The following is a 20,854-nucleotide window of genomic DNA, read 5'->3' on the forward strand; positions in this document are numbered from 1 at the left end:
TGAGTTTGATGCCAATGTGAGAAGTGTACACAATTATTCATGAGGAACTGAAGATGCTGAAGATTTGCAAAAGTTTGTCCCAAGGTTGCTCAGAAAAGACCTGAAAGACGTGTCATGACAGCAGGGAGATAGTGGAGTTGATCAATTCAAATCCTGCAGTTCTTTATTCTCTAACCCGTGATGAAAGTTGAATCTACTATGACCCAGAGACATGGTTCCCAATGGAAACATGATGGCTCTCCCAGACCCAAGAATGCTAGACAACAAATCCACCCAGAAATCTGATTTTTTTTTTGACAGCATGTGCATGATTTACATAAACTGGATGATCACTGAACAGAGTCAACAAGTACTATGTTAAGGCTTTAAGGGAGTTCAGGAAGATTCCGTCAGAAGAGGCCAGCACTCTTCATATCAGATCAGTGGCATTTTCACCAGGACAACTCCATCCTTGTCACAGACGATGATCAAGATGGGCATCAAGACAGTTCCTCACCTTCCCAGATTTTGCTTCCTGTGATGGTCATTAACACTCAAGACTTCCAGAAGTTAACGGAACGGTACAAGTGCATTGCAGCCGGAGGAGATTACTTTGAAGGGAAGTAGAATTTCGTGTAGTATCAAAAGTGCTTATACAAAAGTCTGGAAACTTGTAGGCACCTCATTTGTACACCCCCCCCCGACAAACCTATTTAGCAAATTCTTACCGCTTTAACCATTGCGATCTCTAGGTGCTGGAAAACTGATGTCTGCTTTCCTCAAACCGCTTTTGGGATTTCTCCATTTTTTTCAGCTGTACTAGCATGTAGAAATTTAAATGTAATGTGAACTAATATCTTGCTGTACAACCAGCCACTTACGATGCCCTATAAATTTGGCTCCTAATCACAGCCACTCCTTGCGTCCTCAATGGGAATTTATCTTGTTTGAGGTTACTTTTTTTCTTTAATACCTACAGACACTAGTGTTTCATCAGGAATCATCAGTGCAGGATGACACGATTACTGCCAGTCGGGAGATTCGAACCCGGCCACAAAGCCATCTGACTCCATCAGCAAGGGACAAACCTCACGACCAACGTTTACAAGAAATATCGTTGAAATTAAACGTTTTTAAATGCCGTAACATCCACCCAGAATGATCTGATTGTGTGCGTGTGCATATATATATATATATATATATATATATTAGTTTGTTCTGAGGGGGGAAATCCAGCAGAGTGCTCAATTAAAAGCAAAATCCAAAAATAAGAGCGTATTTATATTGTTTACAGAAAGTTTTAGGAGATAAGTCATTGGTACCGTCGATTTCAAACCCGATAATTAGGGACAGTTTTAGATATCCATATCAAGTTTTTTAGCCAAATCTAAAACTTTCTGTAAACACTATACACATACAAGAGAAAGAACTAGGCATGCAAACTTTAACCAGAAAAATTTGATTTCACATCAAAGGGGAAGCTTGATGTGCAGTGAAACGAAAAAGCTACGCTAAGACTGAACTAGAAACATACTTTTTCTATGAAAAAAATGCCATCATGAATTGAAATATTAATTTAAAATGTCTCTTGTATCAAGAACGGAACTAATTTGTCATGCCTGACATTTTGTGCTGTTGATACGATGAACAAAAGTTGGGTGACATTTTGCACGGCCGGCAGCATATATGCAAAATGTGGGACAATATTTAAAGAATTACGACGACAGGAATTTGTAATTAGGATTAGTCATTTATGAAGAGTTGGACGACAACCCTCTTTAGATATGTGCAAGTGTGTGTACATATGTATCTGAGTGTGTGGATCTATGCGGACGCATGCAAGTGCTTGAGTAGATGTGTGTATGCGTGAATGTATGTATCTGAGCACATGTGCACATGTGGATCTATGTGTGCGTACTGACCGACTCGAGTTACCAATGGTCGAATTCAAAAGCAATTGTGTATTTTCACTTTCTCCTACAGAGAAACCGCTTATCAAGGCTCAAAGACCTCGAGGATAAAGATTACTGAGCATCAAGTAAAAGTGATGATTGGCAATCGTGGAAATTGGGTAAGAATTATTTAAAAGGACGGCTCAACTCCAGAACTTGTTTACATTGAACTTGCACACAAGTTTCTATATTTTTTTTGTCTATTCCACTTTCTCAGAAACTATTGACTGATCTGGTAAAAATGTATGGAACTTATAAAGTGTAGCAAAGTAAATGTTCTATGCACAGTTAGAGATTAGTATTTAATGCAAAAATAAGCATAACTTAAACCATATTCAACAATGCAACAGATAAATTTTTACTTTAATTGCAACTCTTACCTTTAAATTTTAAAGGTTTTTTTCTGAAAACGAATATCGCATTCAAATCTGGGGCAGACAAGTATTTTTCTTGATATTAAGACCTTTCTGATGTATTAATGAATTCCAGAAGCCGTCGCCATTCTTGACATGGAAAGGAGGATGTTTTGTAACACGCATGCGCATTAATAGCTCAATTTTGAAAATATATGGCCGCCAGTGAAAACAAATTTCATTGGATAATAAAGGTCTTAATATCCAGAAAGCTACTTATCTGTATCAAATTTTGATGTGATTCGTTTTCAGCATACCCGAAAACCTTTAAAAGTTGTCAATTTAATGGTGAATATGGAGTTGCAGTCAAAGTAAAAATATCTAGTGAACTAAATTTTACGATATTTGTTCAATGCACAATTGATTAATAGCGATTAGTATTTAATGCAAAAAAATTAAGCACAAATTGAACCATATTCAACCATCAATTTGGTGGAATGCAGAAATCAATGGACTATAAATTTTGCCAGTTTTTGACGAGACAAAAACTGGTTTTTGTTATATAATATAGAAAGTTTTTTTTTTGTTTAATTAAAACCTTGAGTTATTTAATGCTAGGAACCATTTATATAAATATATAACTTTCTGCTTATAAATTAGTTGCCCCTACCAAGACTAGAGTCCTGTCTACCCTACTATTTCATTTTTTCACTGGCATTGGGTGCAAAAGAATATTTAAGTAAAGGAAAACGCCTCCAAATGAGAAAAAAACCATTTCAAATGATGATTCAGCATCAATTTAACTCAGACAAGTAAAATCGTTAAAGCTAATTGTCGACTTTAGAAGAGTGACCAATAACGAGGTCCTTGACCGGTGCAGAAAAGACCAATTAAAGCAACCCTTAAAGTACATAACATAATGACAAGTCATAAGTGATGAAGGACTTAATGGTTTTCTCAACTTCACAGATCGTGATGTCAATCACTCTTGAGAAAAAAAATCTTAATGGCTCGAAAACAAAAAACAAAATGCACTTGTACGTCAGTTTATGAATGTAAATCTTTATGAGCAAATCTCATTACGAACAATACCTGCATAAAATGCATTTGGGTTTTGGGAATTTATTCCAATCTTTATTTTTTATGGAAAAAACTCCAAACAAGACATGAAGTCACTTGATGTAAGGAGAACAAGTGAAGCCTGCATGGTGAACGAGACAAAAAAAGACTAAGTTCAGCATTGCCTCCCCACCCCTATTTAACCCAAAAAGTCCCCGGAGGACGTCAAATCCTGGTAAAAATAAACAGTGCAGTTTTAGGCTGCAACATGTAAATTTGGGTTCTGCACCATGCAAAAAAAAAAAAAAAATGACTAAGTCCATCATTGCCCCTTCCCCAATTGAGCACCCAAAGTCCAAGACCTTAACATATATAAATTTGAGTTCAGCACCATACAAAACTTAACACACAGAACATTTTGGACAAATATAGTAAAATAGTCCCAAAAATGGAGTGTTTTTATTAGCCCTAAAGAGCACCTCCTGTAATAAGAATTTCACGCGGTTACCCCTATGATGAGTATCCATAGTTTGCCAAAGACTGAAGGTGCCTATGCGCCTATATATGTGCGCATATGTACATATGCGCCTATATATGTGCGCATATGTACATATGCGCCTATATATGTGCGCATATGTACATATGCGCCTATATATGTGCGCATATGTACATATGCGCCTATATATGTGCGCATATGTACATATGCGCCTATATATGTGCGCATATGTACATATGCGCCTATATATGTGCGCATATGTACATATGCGCCTATATATGTGCGCATATGTACATATGCGCCTATATATGTGCGCATATGTACATATGCGCCTATATATGTGCGCATATGTACATATGCGCCTATATATGTGCGCATATGTACATATGCGCCTATATATGTGCGCATATGTACATATGCGCCTATATATGTGCGCATATGTACATATGCGCCTATATATGTGCGCATATGTACATATATATATGTGCGCATATGTACATATATATATGTGCGCATATGTACATATATATATGTGCGCATATGTACATATGTGCATATATATGTGCGCATACATATCTATGTATCTAAATGCGTGTTTGTATGCATGTGGTCCCCAGATTACACTGCAACGTCTTATCTAATCACATAAGAGTTTTCCGTTGCTGTCAACCTTCCTGCAATATGGTACATCAATGCTACAAGAGAATAAACATTCCACATCACCAAACGAGCATAATTGATGCATCCTTAGGATGACCTTTATGCTGGATAAGTTTAGCGCTTTCAGCAAATGCCGACTTGATGTTCAGTTTATTAACATTACATTCAATTTTGTGCATGTTGATACAGTCAGGAAAACAGGAAGTGGGAAAGGAATTTTTAGATGCAAGTGGTTCAAAGTAGAAAACATTCCAGCATCTGGAGACCTCAACACTGAAAAGATGGGATTTTACTGCTGGTCAGGCTTGTCCAGGTATTATTTAGATTGAGAAAAGAATACCAGTGAAGTTAGTTTATTGAAGGACTTGTAAAGCAAGAACAGGGATACATCGTGGCGATGGGATAGAGTTTGGAGTAGACAATGTGGGATGTTAGGTTAGAAACTTTAGATCCGGTTCAAAAGTGATCAATCCAGATGCGGCAATAATACTCCATGCATGAGTGAATGGTGGCTTCAAATATATAGGATACTAAAAGGCACAAGTTTTTTCAGCTCACGAAAAGACATCTTTGCAGAATCTTCAGAAAGACTATCAGTTATCCGAATCAGCAGGTGAAAAGGTTTCTAATAAAACGTAGCTGTTAGTAGCATATGGGTGTATGTGCCGTCTAGTTTTCTTTCCAATTTTTTGGTGAGTGTCCAGGATGTAGCACTGTAAACAAGGACAGACTACCACTGGTCTGAAGAACTGCCGTTCCAGTTTGTCAGCCTTAAAGTCCTGAATGCAGACCATACAATGTGGCCCATGCTTTTGAGATGCGAATTTCGATATCTCTTTCTGTGAAAACTATGTTGCTGCCCAGATACGTAAACTCCGGGACTTTCAGTGTTCCAACCAAAGCTCCGATCTCTCCTTCCACATTGACAGTCATAAACTTATGGCGACCTACCTGTCATATCTAATACCATCAGGGAGAGACGCCTATGATTTGCCGGTCACAGAGGAGCAAGCATGAATTGGCGAGTGATGTATGGCTATGGATTCCCCGACATGGACGCACAAGCAAAAGACGACCTAGATCCACGTACATCCAACAAATAGCACACGACATCAACTGTGAACGATGAAGATCTGGGGGCAGCTCATTGAAGACGGGAAACTCTGGAGAGGAAAATTCACATTGGTCCGGGCAAGGAGTCCATCTTGCCGATAAAGATAAGCAGCTTTGTTACATTTGAGGCTACCATTCGTTTATGGCTCCATTTTACAGCAGACTGGAGGCCATATTTCTAAGAAATCATCCACCCTATTAAATATTCATGTTTGATTTGATGCGAATAAAACGATTTTGGTCCACAAACTGATTGGCCTACAAACATTCGTGAATGAATTAAGATTAACTACGCCGAGTGCAATTATTCTTAATTTGCGAAAATAATTTATTAAAAACATCGCAATGCGATTACAATCCTAATTGAAAGGCGTTCCGTTCATACGCAATGAAATAAAAATCTGGTTTACAAATATTTCATCAAGAGGAAAAAAAAAAAAAAAAAAAAAAAAAAAAAAAATCTTATTTGTATTCGAGAATAGGACAAATTTATTGACTTTTCTCAGTAAAGAGAACTGACACCAGAGAGTATCCTAAATGTATATAAAACCATTATTCACCCACGCATGGAGTATTGCTACCAAATCTGAACTGATACATCTATTACTAGTTTCTCCCTCTTAGAGGGGGAGGGAAAGAAAAAAAAAAAAAAAAAAGAGAAAAAGGGGGCTTCCAATCATGTCCCAAACTCCAACCCATGTCCACTCAAAACATTGCATCGCTGCTTGTTTGAATGGAATGTGCTTTGATAAACTTCAAACACTTGTATGTACCCTTGAGGTAGGGGGGTACATACTCCCAGCTAACCCAACAAGCAGCAAAATCCCACACCTTTACTGTAGAGGTTCCTTGACGTCAGAAAGCCTTCTGCGCTATTAGTTTCTTTCCTCAGACTGTGAAACTTTGAAATTCCTTCCCAGTTTCCTGCTTCCCTGGCTGTATTTACATGCAAAAGTTTAAATGAGACCGCATCTCGCTATTCAACTTGTTTTAAATCAAAATCTTGAATATAAAAGGCTATATGTCCGTTTCCATATTTTCAAACTATCTCTTCCGAAACCAAGTCGCAGATTAGTACAGTGGTAACGTCACCAGCTTTGAATGCTACAGTTTCGGTTCTAGCTGATGGCACCCAAATACTTTTACTTTTGAAATCACGACTATAATATGAATCTGGGCAAATTAAAATATATTTAAGCGTATTTCATGCCCGGACAAAATCCCCTCCCAACATTAGTGAATTTAGATTTTAAAAAATCTTCTGCTCTGACTAGTTTGATTCTATCTAGTGGTGTCCATCAAGTCGCTATTTTTATACCTAATTGTAGATTCCTATGCCAGTAGTTCTTTCCAAGAACAGGCTTGTGGAACTCTTCCTACTGGCTGTCATCCCCTACTATTAACCTTCATCTTTTTTAAGATTATGGTTAATAAGTATCTCGCCTTCACAATGAAGGCAGATGATTTTAAGCCTTCAGGCCAAGATCACAGTGTAGTATCTGTTCTGATACTACACTTCACCTGTTCTGTCCCCGGTCAGTGGAGAAGAAATCCTTCAATGCTAAGATAATTTTTATTTTTGTTCCTATCCAAAGTGCCTCTTTTGGGGAGCTAGATTTTCCCTCCAGATTAAAAACCGATCTTCTCCCTTTGTGGGGAGGCAAGTAAAAAGGAATAATTATCTTTCATTCTTGTTAGCTTTTTTTTTTTTTTTTTTTTTACATAAAGTGGCTTCACGACTTGTCTGAAGCCATTTCCAGAAAATATGGCCTATCAAATTGGGGTATGATTCTTGGCAATACTCAAAGACGGTCGATCTAAAATGGACTACCAAAGCTAGGGACCACGCCATGAATATTTTTGTAGTTAACCTATGTGCCCCCACCCTCAAAAGAGTGTACTGGATCTGTCCAGATTAAACAGAATTCATGTCCAACCTTGCAGAGGGAGTTTAGTAACACTAATGCAGTGTTAAGTGTGACCGGTAGTGGTGGGGGGGATTAAGAGTTAAGGATTTAATTATAATAAAATAAAAAGGATAGGTCATTGGGTACGATGATGAAAGTAAGGCAAGATAGGGTTGGGGAAGGACTTCCTCCCTGGCTCTACCCTACTTTCAGGACAGGAAATACATAAAATTGACACTTGTCAAAGAAATCTAGTTTTCCCTTTGAAGAAAGACAAAGACAGCGAGAAGTGATTTGCGGCATGGGAAGAGGATTTGATTTTTCTCTACACCATATCTACCCATTTCAGATTATTCAATGCCGAATCATTTTGGTAAAATGTTTTACGTTTCAAGTTCTTTATATCATTAAATAGCTGTTCATTATATTTCATTATGGAAATCTGTTTTTGACTTTGCAGAACATGATTGAGTTTTGTTAAGAGAAAGGAAAAAGCAACATCAATGTCTGGTGCATTCTATGTTAGGAAGCAAATATCTTCCGACAGCCTGATCTGGTAGCACCGTATGAAACCGGAAGAGTAAGGATGAGTAGAAAGAAAAAGATAACATTTGGGGGTGGGGGTAGCATAATCATGTTGAAACCAGTTCTCGTCAGATTATCTAAGTTAAGCAATGTTGAGCCCAGTCAGTACCAGATGGGTGACCATTTGGAAATTCCAGGCGCTGTATGTAGGAATTAGACATCTCCTGCAAAAGCTGAAAAAATTTAATGTCATCTCTCCTGACGAGGATATACATGCAACTGGTGATCGCTTGTAAACTTGATATTCACTAAAACCTTCCTTTGGGGGGGGGGGCAGTTCAATCCACGTAGGATGAATGCTCCCTCTGGTATTATGAACATATATGCCCCTCCCCAAGGAAAGATGCCTGCGTAGATGGTTTTGTGACATTTCCTGCTACCTGCTCCTCTGACTGTATTGATATGTAGAAGTTTAAATGTAACGTAAACCAACATCTTGTAAATTTTTCATAAGCATGGTTTCAAATAGTAGCCCCGTACGTTAGAGGGGGGGGGGGTAGTGCATTAAAGCGAGCCATAAAAAAAATAAAAAAAAGGAGTTGAAAGTTCTTTGGGCTGTCAAATGTCCATCAGAAGTTATTTTTAGGTGAAAGCATCCAGTGGACACGAGAGGGGAGAGATATCCTAGTTCGTTGCTTCCCGGGTTCTGATGGCCACCCGTGACTCCCCAAAGGGTCTCGAAAAGTTCCATGTAACAGATGAAATTAATACGCCTTACAATGCAATTAGTTAAATTAGAAATCACTTCAGTTTTTCATACAAAACTTGTTCCCAGAGTAATATTTAGGGATGAAATTAATATGCCATGCAAGCCGATTGGTCAGTGTGACCAAATCACCTAGCAGGGACAGTTCTTGAGAAAATAAGTCTTTCACAGATGCATACACCTTTTCATTGAAACTCACTTTGTATAATTTTATGAACATTTCATGGAAAGTTTTATTCAATCTTTATTTTCTTTGATTTATTACTTTGCTTCCATTAGTACATTTTTTTTTTTTACTGTTTTTTTTTTTTTGCTTCCTAAACAAAATAGTGTCACTTGGATCGAAAGGGCTACTATTTGGGACAACATTTGCAGGGATACCATGAAAGGAGTTAAGCAGCAATGTTTACATTACACCGACTTCCACATCCCAGTAGAGTCAGAGAAGCAGGAAACCGGGAAGGAATTCCAAAGTCTAGCAATTTGAGGGAAGAAACTATTTGAATAGGATTTCCAGCATCTAGGGATCGCTAGTGTAAGGGCAGGATTGTGCTGCTTGTCTGGTCAGTCGGAGGGGGGCATTTATGTCGAGAGGGTACAAGAGCTTGGAGTTAGTCGGAACACATTCCATTAAATACTTTAAAATAAACAGATGTAACATTTCAGCGATGAGAGAGGTTGGAGTTTGGTTGACAAAGCAGGACCTATTAGGTTGGCGACTCCTTTTCGAACCTGTCTAGGAGCGAAACTAGTCGAAGCCCCAACTAAAATGCGGCAACAATACTCCATACATGGACGAATGGTGGCTTTGTCGAGTTACATGATACTCAAAAGGTATAAATTAAAGAGCCCATATTCCTCGCAGAAGCCTTGGCAGTGTCCTCAATATATTTGTTCAAATTCATGTTCAAGTGAGCATAAAATCAGTTTGGACGAAAAGCTTTCACAGTGTATCATTAGCCATGGTTACCAGTGTGTGAGAAGTTGTTAGATTGGTGCAAAAAAATGCTTGACGTTCAACTTCAAAAGATCATAAATTATTTCATAATAAACTTTATTAATCGAAATAAGAACCATTAGAATTGACACATTTTTGCCAACGAGAAGCAAGTTTGTTCATCCCATTAGCATAAAAATCCGGAGTTCTGGAAGCGATGAAGTCATTGAAAGCCGATTCGGTATCATCTCGGTTTTTAAGCAATTTTTCACGCAGGAAGTTGTCGAGATGCTTGAAAAAGTGATAATTGGTGGGCAAGAGGTCCGAGGAATATGACGGATGAGGCAGAGTCTCGTAGCCAAATTCGTTCAGTTTATACAAGGCGAGTTGGGCGACATGTGGGCGAGCGTTGTTATGGAGGAAAATTGGTCCCTTCGTATTGACCAATCTCTGGCACATACGTTGGAGCTTCTGGTGCATTTCGTCAATTTGTCAGCAGTACTTCTCCGCCGTAATCGATCTGCCTGGTTTCAAGAAGCTGTGATGGAGAGCGGCTGCAAACCACCAAATAGTCACCATAACCTCTTTTGGTGCAATTTCGGTATATTTGAGTATGTTATCCATTAACGTCCCCATACCACTACAAACTGGTGGTCCAAGACTTCAGCCATTTCCTTAAATATGCGTTCAGTCATTTCCAGTTCTAGAGCGTGATGTCAAACATACTAATCTGAGATTTTATCAAGGAAGTCATTTATGAAAAAGGTTCAAGGATCCCCTAGAGATACACCCGCATGTTTTGACGTGTATTGTTAATGTAATATGTATAAACATATACAAGATACTCGGCGCCGTGCTCAATAGAATTCCGTCACTAAATGTTAACTAGTTCTTACTAAATATTTTTTTTACATTACAAAAGAAAAATCCAACAGTTCCTATGTTACAATTGAACCTACTTAGAATTTTCTCAACTCATTACGGATATAGCACAGAAATTATTAGAGGTTATTTCACGAAAAAGGTATCAATATGTTACCAAAAAGCGATGGATAAGTTTATAGTTTAAATTATTTTAAAGTCTAAATTTCTTTAAAATAGTTTAAAGAATGTAGAGTCACAATGAAAAACAAAAATGGCGGTCTCGTTCGATCTCGAGTGTAGCCTCGATAATAGCTCAAAAATCGAAAATTAAAGACACTGAAGAACATTACATTTTTGCATGATTGGTAATGTTTATTGAAGTTGTTTCTGTCCATATTTAATTTTCAATTTTTGAGCAATTATCGAGGCTCGACTGTCTCGAATGGAACCACCGTTTTGTTTTTCGTTCTAAATCTAAATCGACAGATTTTACACTACCTTTATTTTATAAAGTAAAGGTATTCCAGTTAAAAAAACTTTATCCAAGTAGGTAGAAGAGTAATCAAGCGTGTCTGGGGAAACAATTAATTTTTTTTTTTTTTTTTTTTTTTTTTACTTATTTTTAGCTTTGACTATTCTATAAAATTACCCTATTTACATTAAAGAAAACAATTCCTATGTTACAATTTGATCCATTTAAATAGAAATTTCTCAGCTCATTATGGGTAGCTCGGAAAAAGAAATTTAAGCTTCACTGAGATTAAATCTCAGTAAAAAAAAAAAAATAAAAACTTCAAATTTGAGGGTTAGAAGACTTCAGGGAAATGTTGGGGGGGGGGCGATATAAAGGAGGGAGGTCTCGAAACATTTCTAAGTGAAACCCGACACATCAACTTAGAGATTTTCTCATGAGATTGTCTTAAGAGACTGGTCGAGGGGTGGACCAAAATGGCTGAGAAAGTCGGTACTGCTTTCTTCCTACGCCCAAAAGAGCGTTTTTTTTTTTTTTTTTTTTTTTTGTGTAGATGAAGAGAAAAAAAACACAAAGGAAAGGAAGTCGCCTCTTGTAAATACCGAAGGGAGGGGTGCGTTCACATCCTTAACTTAACAAAGCTTCAGTCAACCCCCCTTCCATTAAAATTTTGACGCCCCTCTGATTGACTAAACATAAGCTTCTTGAGAAACAAGCCAGGCTTTAATGAAACAATTTACTGCACAGAAATATGACTCACTCCGATTCTTTGATATAAAGGCTCGTTTGAAAGTTTCCCTTTGGTTTAACAAATCAGTAGTATCTGTTCTGATACTACACTTTAATTTTTTGTTCGCGTTTAGTGAAGGAGAGATCCTTCACGACCAAGACAGTTTGTTCCTTTTTCTCCATTTAAAAACGACCCTGGTGTCTAACTGCCTTCGTGGGGAGGCAAAGTAAATAGGAACAATCCGGTACTTCTGCAGTTTAAGGATCGTGCTGAAACATTTAGAAATCCATTCTTAACATAAGTGACTTAACTATTCTGTACGTTCACCTACATATTTCATAAGATACCATAAAAACTGAATTTAACTTGAAAATATTATCTAAAAAAATAGTACGGCTCCTAAACTGCAGAAATACCCACAAATCTATGTGGTGGAAGTGACGTAAAACAAAGCTCTATACCAAGATTAAACAGTTCTTGTCCAGAATTCCCCCTACATTAAAGAATATATAATACATGTACCTATGGCGAAACAATATATTCCAGAAATTACGTAAATCCATGTTTCTTTCTTTTAAATACATTTGAGCGATTTATGTGAATTCGTAGGCATTACAAATCTTACAAGTTTAAAAGTAGTTATCTCCTTTTGTTTTGAGATTGTTATCAAAAGGGCTCCTCAGTTACTTAAAAAAATCTGATTTTATTCAAAGATGAATCTGCTTTATCAATTTACATGGTTTTTGGAATATGATATTTTCATTTCGTCACTGATACAGAAGTCAAGAGTTTTTAGTATGATAGAATTCTGGACAAGAACCGATCAAACTAAGATTCTACGAAGAATGAAATTCCAGTCAAAATTCGCTTTGGCATTGTTTTACCAATTTAGGGTCTACCCGGAACTATCATACATATTGCTGGGATAAAGGAATATTCTAGTTCGGGTTTAGCTTTACACATAGCATTACCTTTTTCTTCGGTAGGGGGTTGGTTTATTGCCGACCGCTTGAGGTAGGTGTTATTAAATAATGCCGAGGGAGTGTTAGATTTAAGTCTTTCCAGAGTGCCCCCTCGATGAAGCATCGAAAACTGCCTCCAATCTTGAAGTGGGAAACTTCAAAGTAGTAGATCCGTATGTGGCTTTCTTCAGTATAAGTTGTCAACTAGCTGGTTCCGCAAAAAAAAAAAAAAATTGCAGTATAGACAAATCGAAAGTGTTTACAGAAATGTCACTAAGGAAAGAAGTTTCTTTTCTACTTACATGGATAAGTAGTAACGTTAACTTAATTCAAAAAACGCGGGTATATCAAAACCATAGCAAGTAAAAATGACAAACCTACCGCATTCGTAAGTCAGAAATATTTGTTTTAAAGAAAAAAAAAAAAAAAAAAGACAGAATGAACATGATTTGTTTTGGTACTCATGCACTTATTGATCCGTGCTGAAATAACGTTATTTAAAAAGCCATTCTTAACATGGGGAGGGTGTTTTGTACCTAATCTGTACTTTAACCTTACAATCGAATTAAAAAAATAGCGCGAAAGAACATTTTAGCACAACTGCTGAAATTTATTGGATGGGTATTTTGTTAAAGTTTCGCCGGCCTTGTATTTTAAATTGTTTATTTTGCAGAAAATTGTTGAAATTCAAAATTTCCTGAAATTTAAAAAATTCAATTTAAAATGGTAAATTTTTACGACGTGCCCCAGCGTATTATAAACACCAACCTTCCAATGTTAACAGCTTTCGGCATAAACACCCCTCAACTTCGAAAGCCGTTCTTAACATGGAGAGGTTAAGTGTTTATTCCGAAAGCCGTTCTTAATATGGGGTGGTTGGGAGTATTTATGCTACGCTGGGGGGGGGGGCAGATCGTTAAAAAAATTTTTTTTTTAATTCTAAAATAGAACGAGCCGTATTCCGCATAAGTATTGAGGTCAGTTCAGTGTATTGGAGAATTCCAAGCCAGTTCCCGAAACAATTGATTAATTTCACTTTTTTGAAAGGCTGAAATTTAACCTTAATCCTTATGCTTAGTGTCGTCGGTCTTGCGACTCCCAATTCGTAAGCAGTGGCAGTGCTTGCTTCACAAAGGATAGGTATTCTCTGCCAATATTCGGAACCGAATTCTAGGTGCCCATTTCTTTACGAGTAAAAAAAGAGCCTTTGATTAACTTAAAGACCAAGTTTGGGGGTGGGCAGTTACGCAAGATAATGAAGGCAACACTGCGTGCAGTGTTACCGAACCAGGGGGTTCTTGTCCAGAATTACCACTGAATTAAAAAAGAAAAAAAAAAATTTGTATGATGTACGTACCCGTGAAGAAACAAATTTAAAAATCACGTAAATTGAAGTAATTTTAATCGATTAATGGGAATTCGTAGGCATTACAACATGAATCTAGAAAATAAATTGAAGATTTATCTTTTATAAGTTTTTCAATATGGCCGGGGGACAGTTACATTAAACATATACAAAATTTAATTTTGTATAAAACCTTCATGATCAATTTTACGTAATTTTAGGAATATTTCGGTTTTGCTAACTTGTACAAATATTTTCAATTTTGTTTTACCATAAGAGGAATTCTGAAGGAAAAGAATCCCATCGTGTGGGGGGGGGGCGGTATTGGGTGTTAATCCACAATAAGATCTTTATTTAGAATCCAACCTAATTAAAATCTACACAGAAATCTTTTATGATGGACGTACTTGTTACGGAAATGTCATATTCCAAAAATCACGTAAATTGATTAAGTAGATTTAGTTTCACAAATTTTTATTTTCAACCTTAACAATCACCTTCAAAATGACGATATGTTTTCGGGTATGCTTTTGAATTTTCCGCAAACAAGTGGTTTTCTGGATATTAAGCAATGCAATTTTACCGTAATTTCTTATATCAGTGGTTGCCATTTCTGTACGCGCAAGCGCGAATATTTTTTTGACACTTGCGCGTACAGAAATGACCACTGAGAATATAAGTACATTACTTAATCAGAAAACTGTTTGTGGAAAACTTAAGTGCGATACTCGTTTTCAGCATACAAGGAAACCTTTAAATGTCACCATTTTAAAGGAGATTAAGGTAGAAAGCAAGTAAAAATTCACCTTATTGTGGACTTGTCTGCGCTTTTTTTTTCAAAATGACAGCTTACTCACAAAATTTGAATTCCTTAGTTAAAAGACAACATGATAAATTTACGTAATTTTTGGAATATGATATCTTGGTCCCGTGACGGGTACGTACATTTTTTTTATTTTTTTATTTTAAATTTAAATACAGCTGTATCTTAACCTATGATAATGCCGAATTTATCCCTTACCTGTTCTAAATCGATTGACAAGTTGACCGCATTGTATTCCATTCCACGCGAAAGGGGTGGACTTTGCCACCACCTTTCCGTTCCATCGATGGCGAACTCGGCCGGGTGGGAGAGTTCCTCTTCGCTGGGGTCGCATTCTTCGCACAGTTGTCCAGAGTTGATCGTAATTCGAAGGTCGCTCTCTTTCACTTCGCCGGCCACCCCGGTCAGCCGACAGAACTGTTCCGGGTTGGACACGTTAACACCACAGGTCGCAGTCGCTTGGATGCTTTTGCCAGTTGCCAAATTGAAGTATGGCGGGGTCAGTACCTTCACTTGCGCCGAACATGTACCTATCCATATCGTGAAGCATAACGTTAACCCTACGATGAGGGTAAGCAGAGGGGGCGGCCCGCGAAGGCCCTCTGCTGATAATACCGCCATTCTGTTTAGGCACACTTTGAAGCGAACCGGGGGTCTGGTAGCAGAGTTTATAAAAGACGACGAGTCCAAATTGAGATCAAGTTACAGAATGAGGGGTGACAGGTTCTAAATTGTCCGACCCAAATAATGGCTATATTTCCCTTAAGACAAATGTGATTCTACTAAATTCATTCTTCCATTTTTTTTTTTTTTTTTCTGGAAATGAACGTTTTCTTGTTGGAAAAAATTATTAACAAATCTGGTTTGAAAAAAAAGATCGCATTAGTTTAAGAGCTGGCTGCCCCCCTCATTCTTTCAGTCTGTTTACAAAGGAAGTGTTAAAAAGTCAAACAAGCCGGGTTTTCGCGTCGGCGCGAGTGATACGGTGGAACGGGGGTGGGGGAAGGACGGAAATGAGTGTGAACGCGAGGGTCGGGAATGGATTCTTTTATGAGTGTATAAATATTTTGTTCTCATCCGATAGGATTTCTGGGAGTCTCTCTCTCTCTCTCTGTCTCTCTCTGTCTCTCTCTCTCTCATATATATATATATATATTGTGTGTGTATATATATATAGTATATATTATATATATATATATATGATATATTGTATGCATATATATATAGTATATATTGCGTATATATATTGTGTGTGTATATGTATAGTATATACTGTGTATGTATATGTATAGAATATACTATGTGTGCATATATATAGTATATATTGCGTGTGCATATATATACTATATATTGTGGGTGTATATATATACTATATATTGTGTGTGTGTATATATATATATAGTATATATTGTGTGTGTATATATATATAGTATATATTGTGTGCGTAAATATATATAGTATATATTGTGTGTATATATATATAATATATATTGTGTGCATATATAGTATATATTGTGTGTATATATTTTATGTAGATAGTATATATTGTGTGTATATGCATTTTTAGTATATCTATTGAGTGTGTGCGTGTGTATATATATAGTATATATTGTGTGTGTGTGTGTATATATATATATATATATATATATATATATATATACTAGCAAAAGTACCCGTCGTTGACTGGGTTCAAAAACAGCCTACAGAAAATGGACTCTGATTTATTAAAGTATAATAGGTTATGAAAAGGAAGGGTTGTAAAGAGATCGCTTCGAATTTGGGGGTATCAAAACCAAAGCAAAATATGATGAAAGTAAAAATAAAATAGATAAACCCCATAATTTATTATAGCATACCTGTTCACATTGAAACACTTATCACAATATTCTGTGGATCTATATTAAAAAACCTTGTTAAACTTTGTGACATATTTCCATTCTATGGAGGCCAGGCGCGAACGCAGCCCCCACAATTTTATTATGCCATCCCTATTTAAATTAAAATATACTTATCAAAGTATTCTTATATACATCTATATCAAAAACACTTCTAAACGTTTTTTTTTTTTAATTTTAAAATTTTTTATTTCCATACTTTGTGGACCAGGCGCGAACGCAGACCCCACAATTTTAATGAACCACCGTTCTGCCAGATCAAACATACCCATTCCTGTGTCTCAATACATCTTCTATCATTATATGTAATCAGTTTTTTTAAAATAGTCAACCATATAGGAGCCTATTCGTGACCACACACACACACACACACACACACACACACACACACACACATTCAGCTTTATATATATATATATATATATATATATATATATATATATATATATATATATATATATATATTATACACAGGGAGACCCGACGTTGCCCGGGATTGAAATGTCAACGAGTATTTCGCATTCCTATATTTTTATTGTCATCGAAATCCGTGAAATCACCTGGGAGGAAGCTTCACATTCCTCCATGCAGTAAATTAGTCCAAAATATGTTATTCTACTCTAGAGAACCTTCTGTTTCTTTTATAAAATTAATATATATAAACTTATTTCCAGTTATCGAAAAAAAAAAAAAAAAAACTTTAAAAATTTATGCGCAGGTTTTAAACCTGCAGACCATGTCATGCAATAAATAAATAAATAAATAAAAATACGTAAATTTTCAAATCTTATAAAATACTTTGCAATGAAACAAAATTAAGGAACTTACGTGCAGAGTTTGAATCTTTAGACCATGTCATGCAAAAAACAAAAAAACCAAAAAAAAAAAAAAAAAAAAAACCCAAATAAATAAAAATAAAAAAAATCAATAAATAAATAAACACACGATCTACTTGCCTACAGTATAATTTTGAAGGCCCGTTGTTCTATCATTGTTGCTAATCGACGACCTGAAAAAAAATGGCTTTACCGATGATAGATAAATTAAAATAACGGTTTCGATTATCGATTATCGGTAATTATCGGGGGGGGGGGTATTCTGAGATAAAACTTAGCTAAAATCACTCCCAGGCTTATACACTAAAGTTCTGTAAATTTTAAAGAAAATCTGTTCAGTCGGAACGAACTCGCACACCGAGACAAAGTTGCATTCATATAATTGTAGATAGAAAGATAGATAGATAAATATACACATATATATTTACTGTATATATATAATATATATAATTATATATATTATATACATATTGTATATATATATATATTTTATATATATTATATACATATTGTATATATATATTATATATATTTCATATATATTATATACATATTGTATATTTATATATATTTATAAATATATTATATTTATTTTATATATATTGTATACATATTGTGTATATATATATATATATATTGTATATATATATATTTTATATATTTATATATATTATATACATATTGTATATATATATATATATATATATATATATATATATATATATATATGTATATGTATATATATATATATATATATATATATATATATATATATATATATATCTTCGTGGAGATTTGTCAGTCTAACGCTGGTCTGACGAATCTTCACGGGAATGAAACGCATAAGATTCTGTGTAGCTTAATTGCTCCATATATATTCAACGCTTACCTAGCTCTACTTAGACTATTTATGTATTGAGCATTTTTGACTGCGGCTTATCATGACAAAGATCCACACAAAATTGTAATCAGGTCGGGCCAGTAGTTGCCAACAATTCTGTAGAATGTAATGCACAGACAAACAAAAAAATGCAAAAATAAAAATAAAGAATGCAGTTTAGATACCCAGAAGGAAAAAAATGTATTTGAGCCTATCGCAAACAAAGCACCTACATAATCCGATTTCTAAAAATTTTATAATGACAAAAGAGAATTCATTTATATAAGGATGAGGAAAAAAAACATTAAGTAAAATTGTTAAATAGAAATAGACTTGCATAAGCCGATTTCGCAAAAGTCTTCAATTTTAAAACAAAATTTAACTACATAAGGATGAAGAGAGAAAACCTTAATTATAATTTTGTAAATAGAAAACGGGGATCAACAGCTCCTTACCATGTAGCTGTTTCGGAGATTTAATAACAGGACAGCTGTTAAATACATGACTCCTCAGTGGATAACACCACTTCCCCAATTAAAAAAAAAAATGTAAAATAATACGGTTACTATTTTTACTAATATTTGAAAAAAATATATAAATAAATAAAATATAAAAATATAAAAAGATAAACTATTAATAAGTAAGTTTCAGATTACAAGATCCATTCTGCGACATGTTAACTAGCATATAAATGCTATGAGAATTCTCCGAGTTCCAAATATCAAGTTTTCTTAGTTGGTCATTTATTACTTTTCAAAAGGTAACCATTACAATATTGTTTCTTATTGCGACTAACAAGTTTGCAAAATTATGTCATTGTTGCATGTTTAGTCACGTACTCATCAGATGTTTACCTTAAAATCTTTGATATTTTGGACTTGAACAATTATTATATTGCACTATTTGTGTTCTGGAACCCAGTAAAACGGTATTCATTGAGCTTCGACTTTTTTCAAAATTTACAAAATTTAGAATAAGATATACTCAATATATATATATATATATATGTGTGTGTGTGTGTGTGTGTGTGTGTGTGTGTGTGTGTGTGAGAGAGAGAGAGAGAGAGATCCAAAGTAATGCCTCCTATTTTATTCTGCCCACCTGACTACAACTTGGATGTGTTCAAGTCCAACGTTAACAAATTCCTAATGAACCGCCCCCTCAAGTAAACACTTCATCAAATCTCCACACTAACGTAATGTACTTGCAATAACCCTTATCCCTGAGTGGCTTCCGGGCCTTGATAGGTGGCGACCACTGTGTAAAAAAAAAAAATTATAAGAGGGGATTGCAAATGTTACGGTGACTGAACTAATGCATTCATGACCTGATAGTTTCGGTAGAGAGCATGAGTTGTACAGCGGCACATCTCCGATCTCGCTCGTTGAACATTGTGTCACTTTCAGACATGATAGAAGGCTCCTATCGCTCTTGCAATTTGTACATAACTTGCCAATTAGTTGATGGTCTACAAAAAAAAAAAAAAAAAAAAAATCCGTTTTCATTAAGCGAACATGGAATCGTGTCATATTTTCTAGAGTGACAATTTTATCGTTCCGCACTGTATGTAGTGAAATCGCTTTGCGATTCTGTTGGAATTTTTTGTACCAATAATTGTGCACCCCCCCTGTATACATTTATAATATTTTTATTCTGGTTCTTACATTTAATTTTCTGTATTTCGTATCTTCTATTGGTCTTAATTTCGTATATTTTGAGTTCGTACGAAACTCCCTCTAATTTGAATGGTGCTAGCTCCCTGATGATGACGTCACTAGTCTCAGCGCGAAAATCGGCTGTTTTGGATTCCAGCACCGAGGAAATTGGACGTGAATTCATTGCCCGGCGCAGATGTGGAATTTTCCGAGCGTTTCCTTCAAAGAAGTATAACCCGGCAAAGAATACTCAGTCGCGACGAGGCGAACTTCTGAAAACTTTATTTACGTGGCTCCGGTCTGCACGTATTTTGAAGGAGAGTAATTTTAAAAGCCTTTAAATTGAGAAAAAAAAGCACATGTGCTGTCTGCCATCACTTTGTGAGTACGTTCCTTAAAATTATTGAATTTGAGTTATTATTAAGTTGGTTGGTTGTTTTTGTTTTACGGCGTATCAACCCTTTTCAGGTTATTTAATGCTGAATCCCAAAATTTTTAATAGAATATATTTGTTATTTTCAAGTCGGTTTCTATTTAACCCATAGTTGGGACCCTAACAGGTACTACCACTCCGGGTCAGAGTGGACCTGAGAGCAATGGTAACTGGATATAGTTTAAGGTCATATCCAGGACTGTTATTATTAG

The 20,854-nt window shown here is 35.7% G+C and overlaps 1 protein-coding gene across 1 annotated transcript in view; it reads right to left on the minus strand.

The window, feature by feature from the left end:
• Nucleotides 1–15,922, minus strand: part of LOC145261093 (laminin subunit alpha-like) — a 192,906-nt gene extending 176,984 nt beyond the window's left edge. Inside the window, exon 1 of the mRNA XM_080119281.1 lies at nt 15,142–15,922. Within this exon, the coding sequence (XP_079975407.1) occupies nt 15,142–15,564 (423 nt within the window). The 5' untranslated portion in view covers nt 15,565–15,922. The remainder of the gene's footprint in view (nt 1–15,141) is intronic.
• Between the last annotated feature and the right edge of the window lie 4,932 nt (nt 15,923–20,854).

This window comes from Euprymna scolopes, chromosome 37, assembly GCF_053919585.1.
Source record: "Euprymna scolopes isolate OS-2025 chromosome 37, ASM5391958v1, whole genome shotgun sequence".
Lineage (NCBI taxonomy): Eukaryota > Metazoa > Mollusca > Cephalopoda > Sepiida > Sepiolidae > Euprymna > Euprymna scolopes.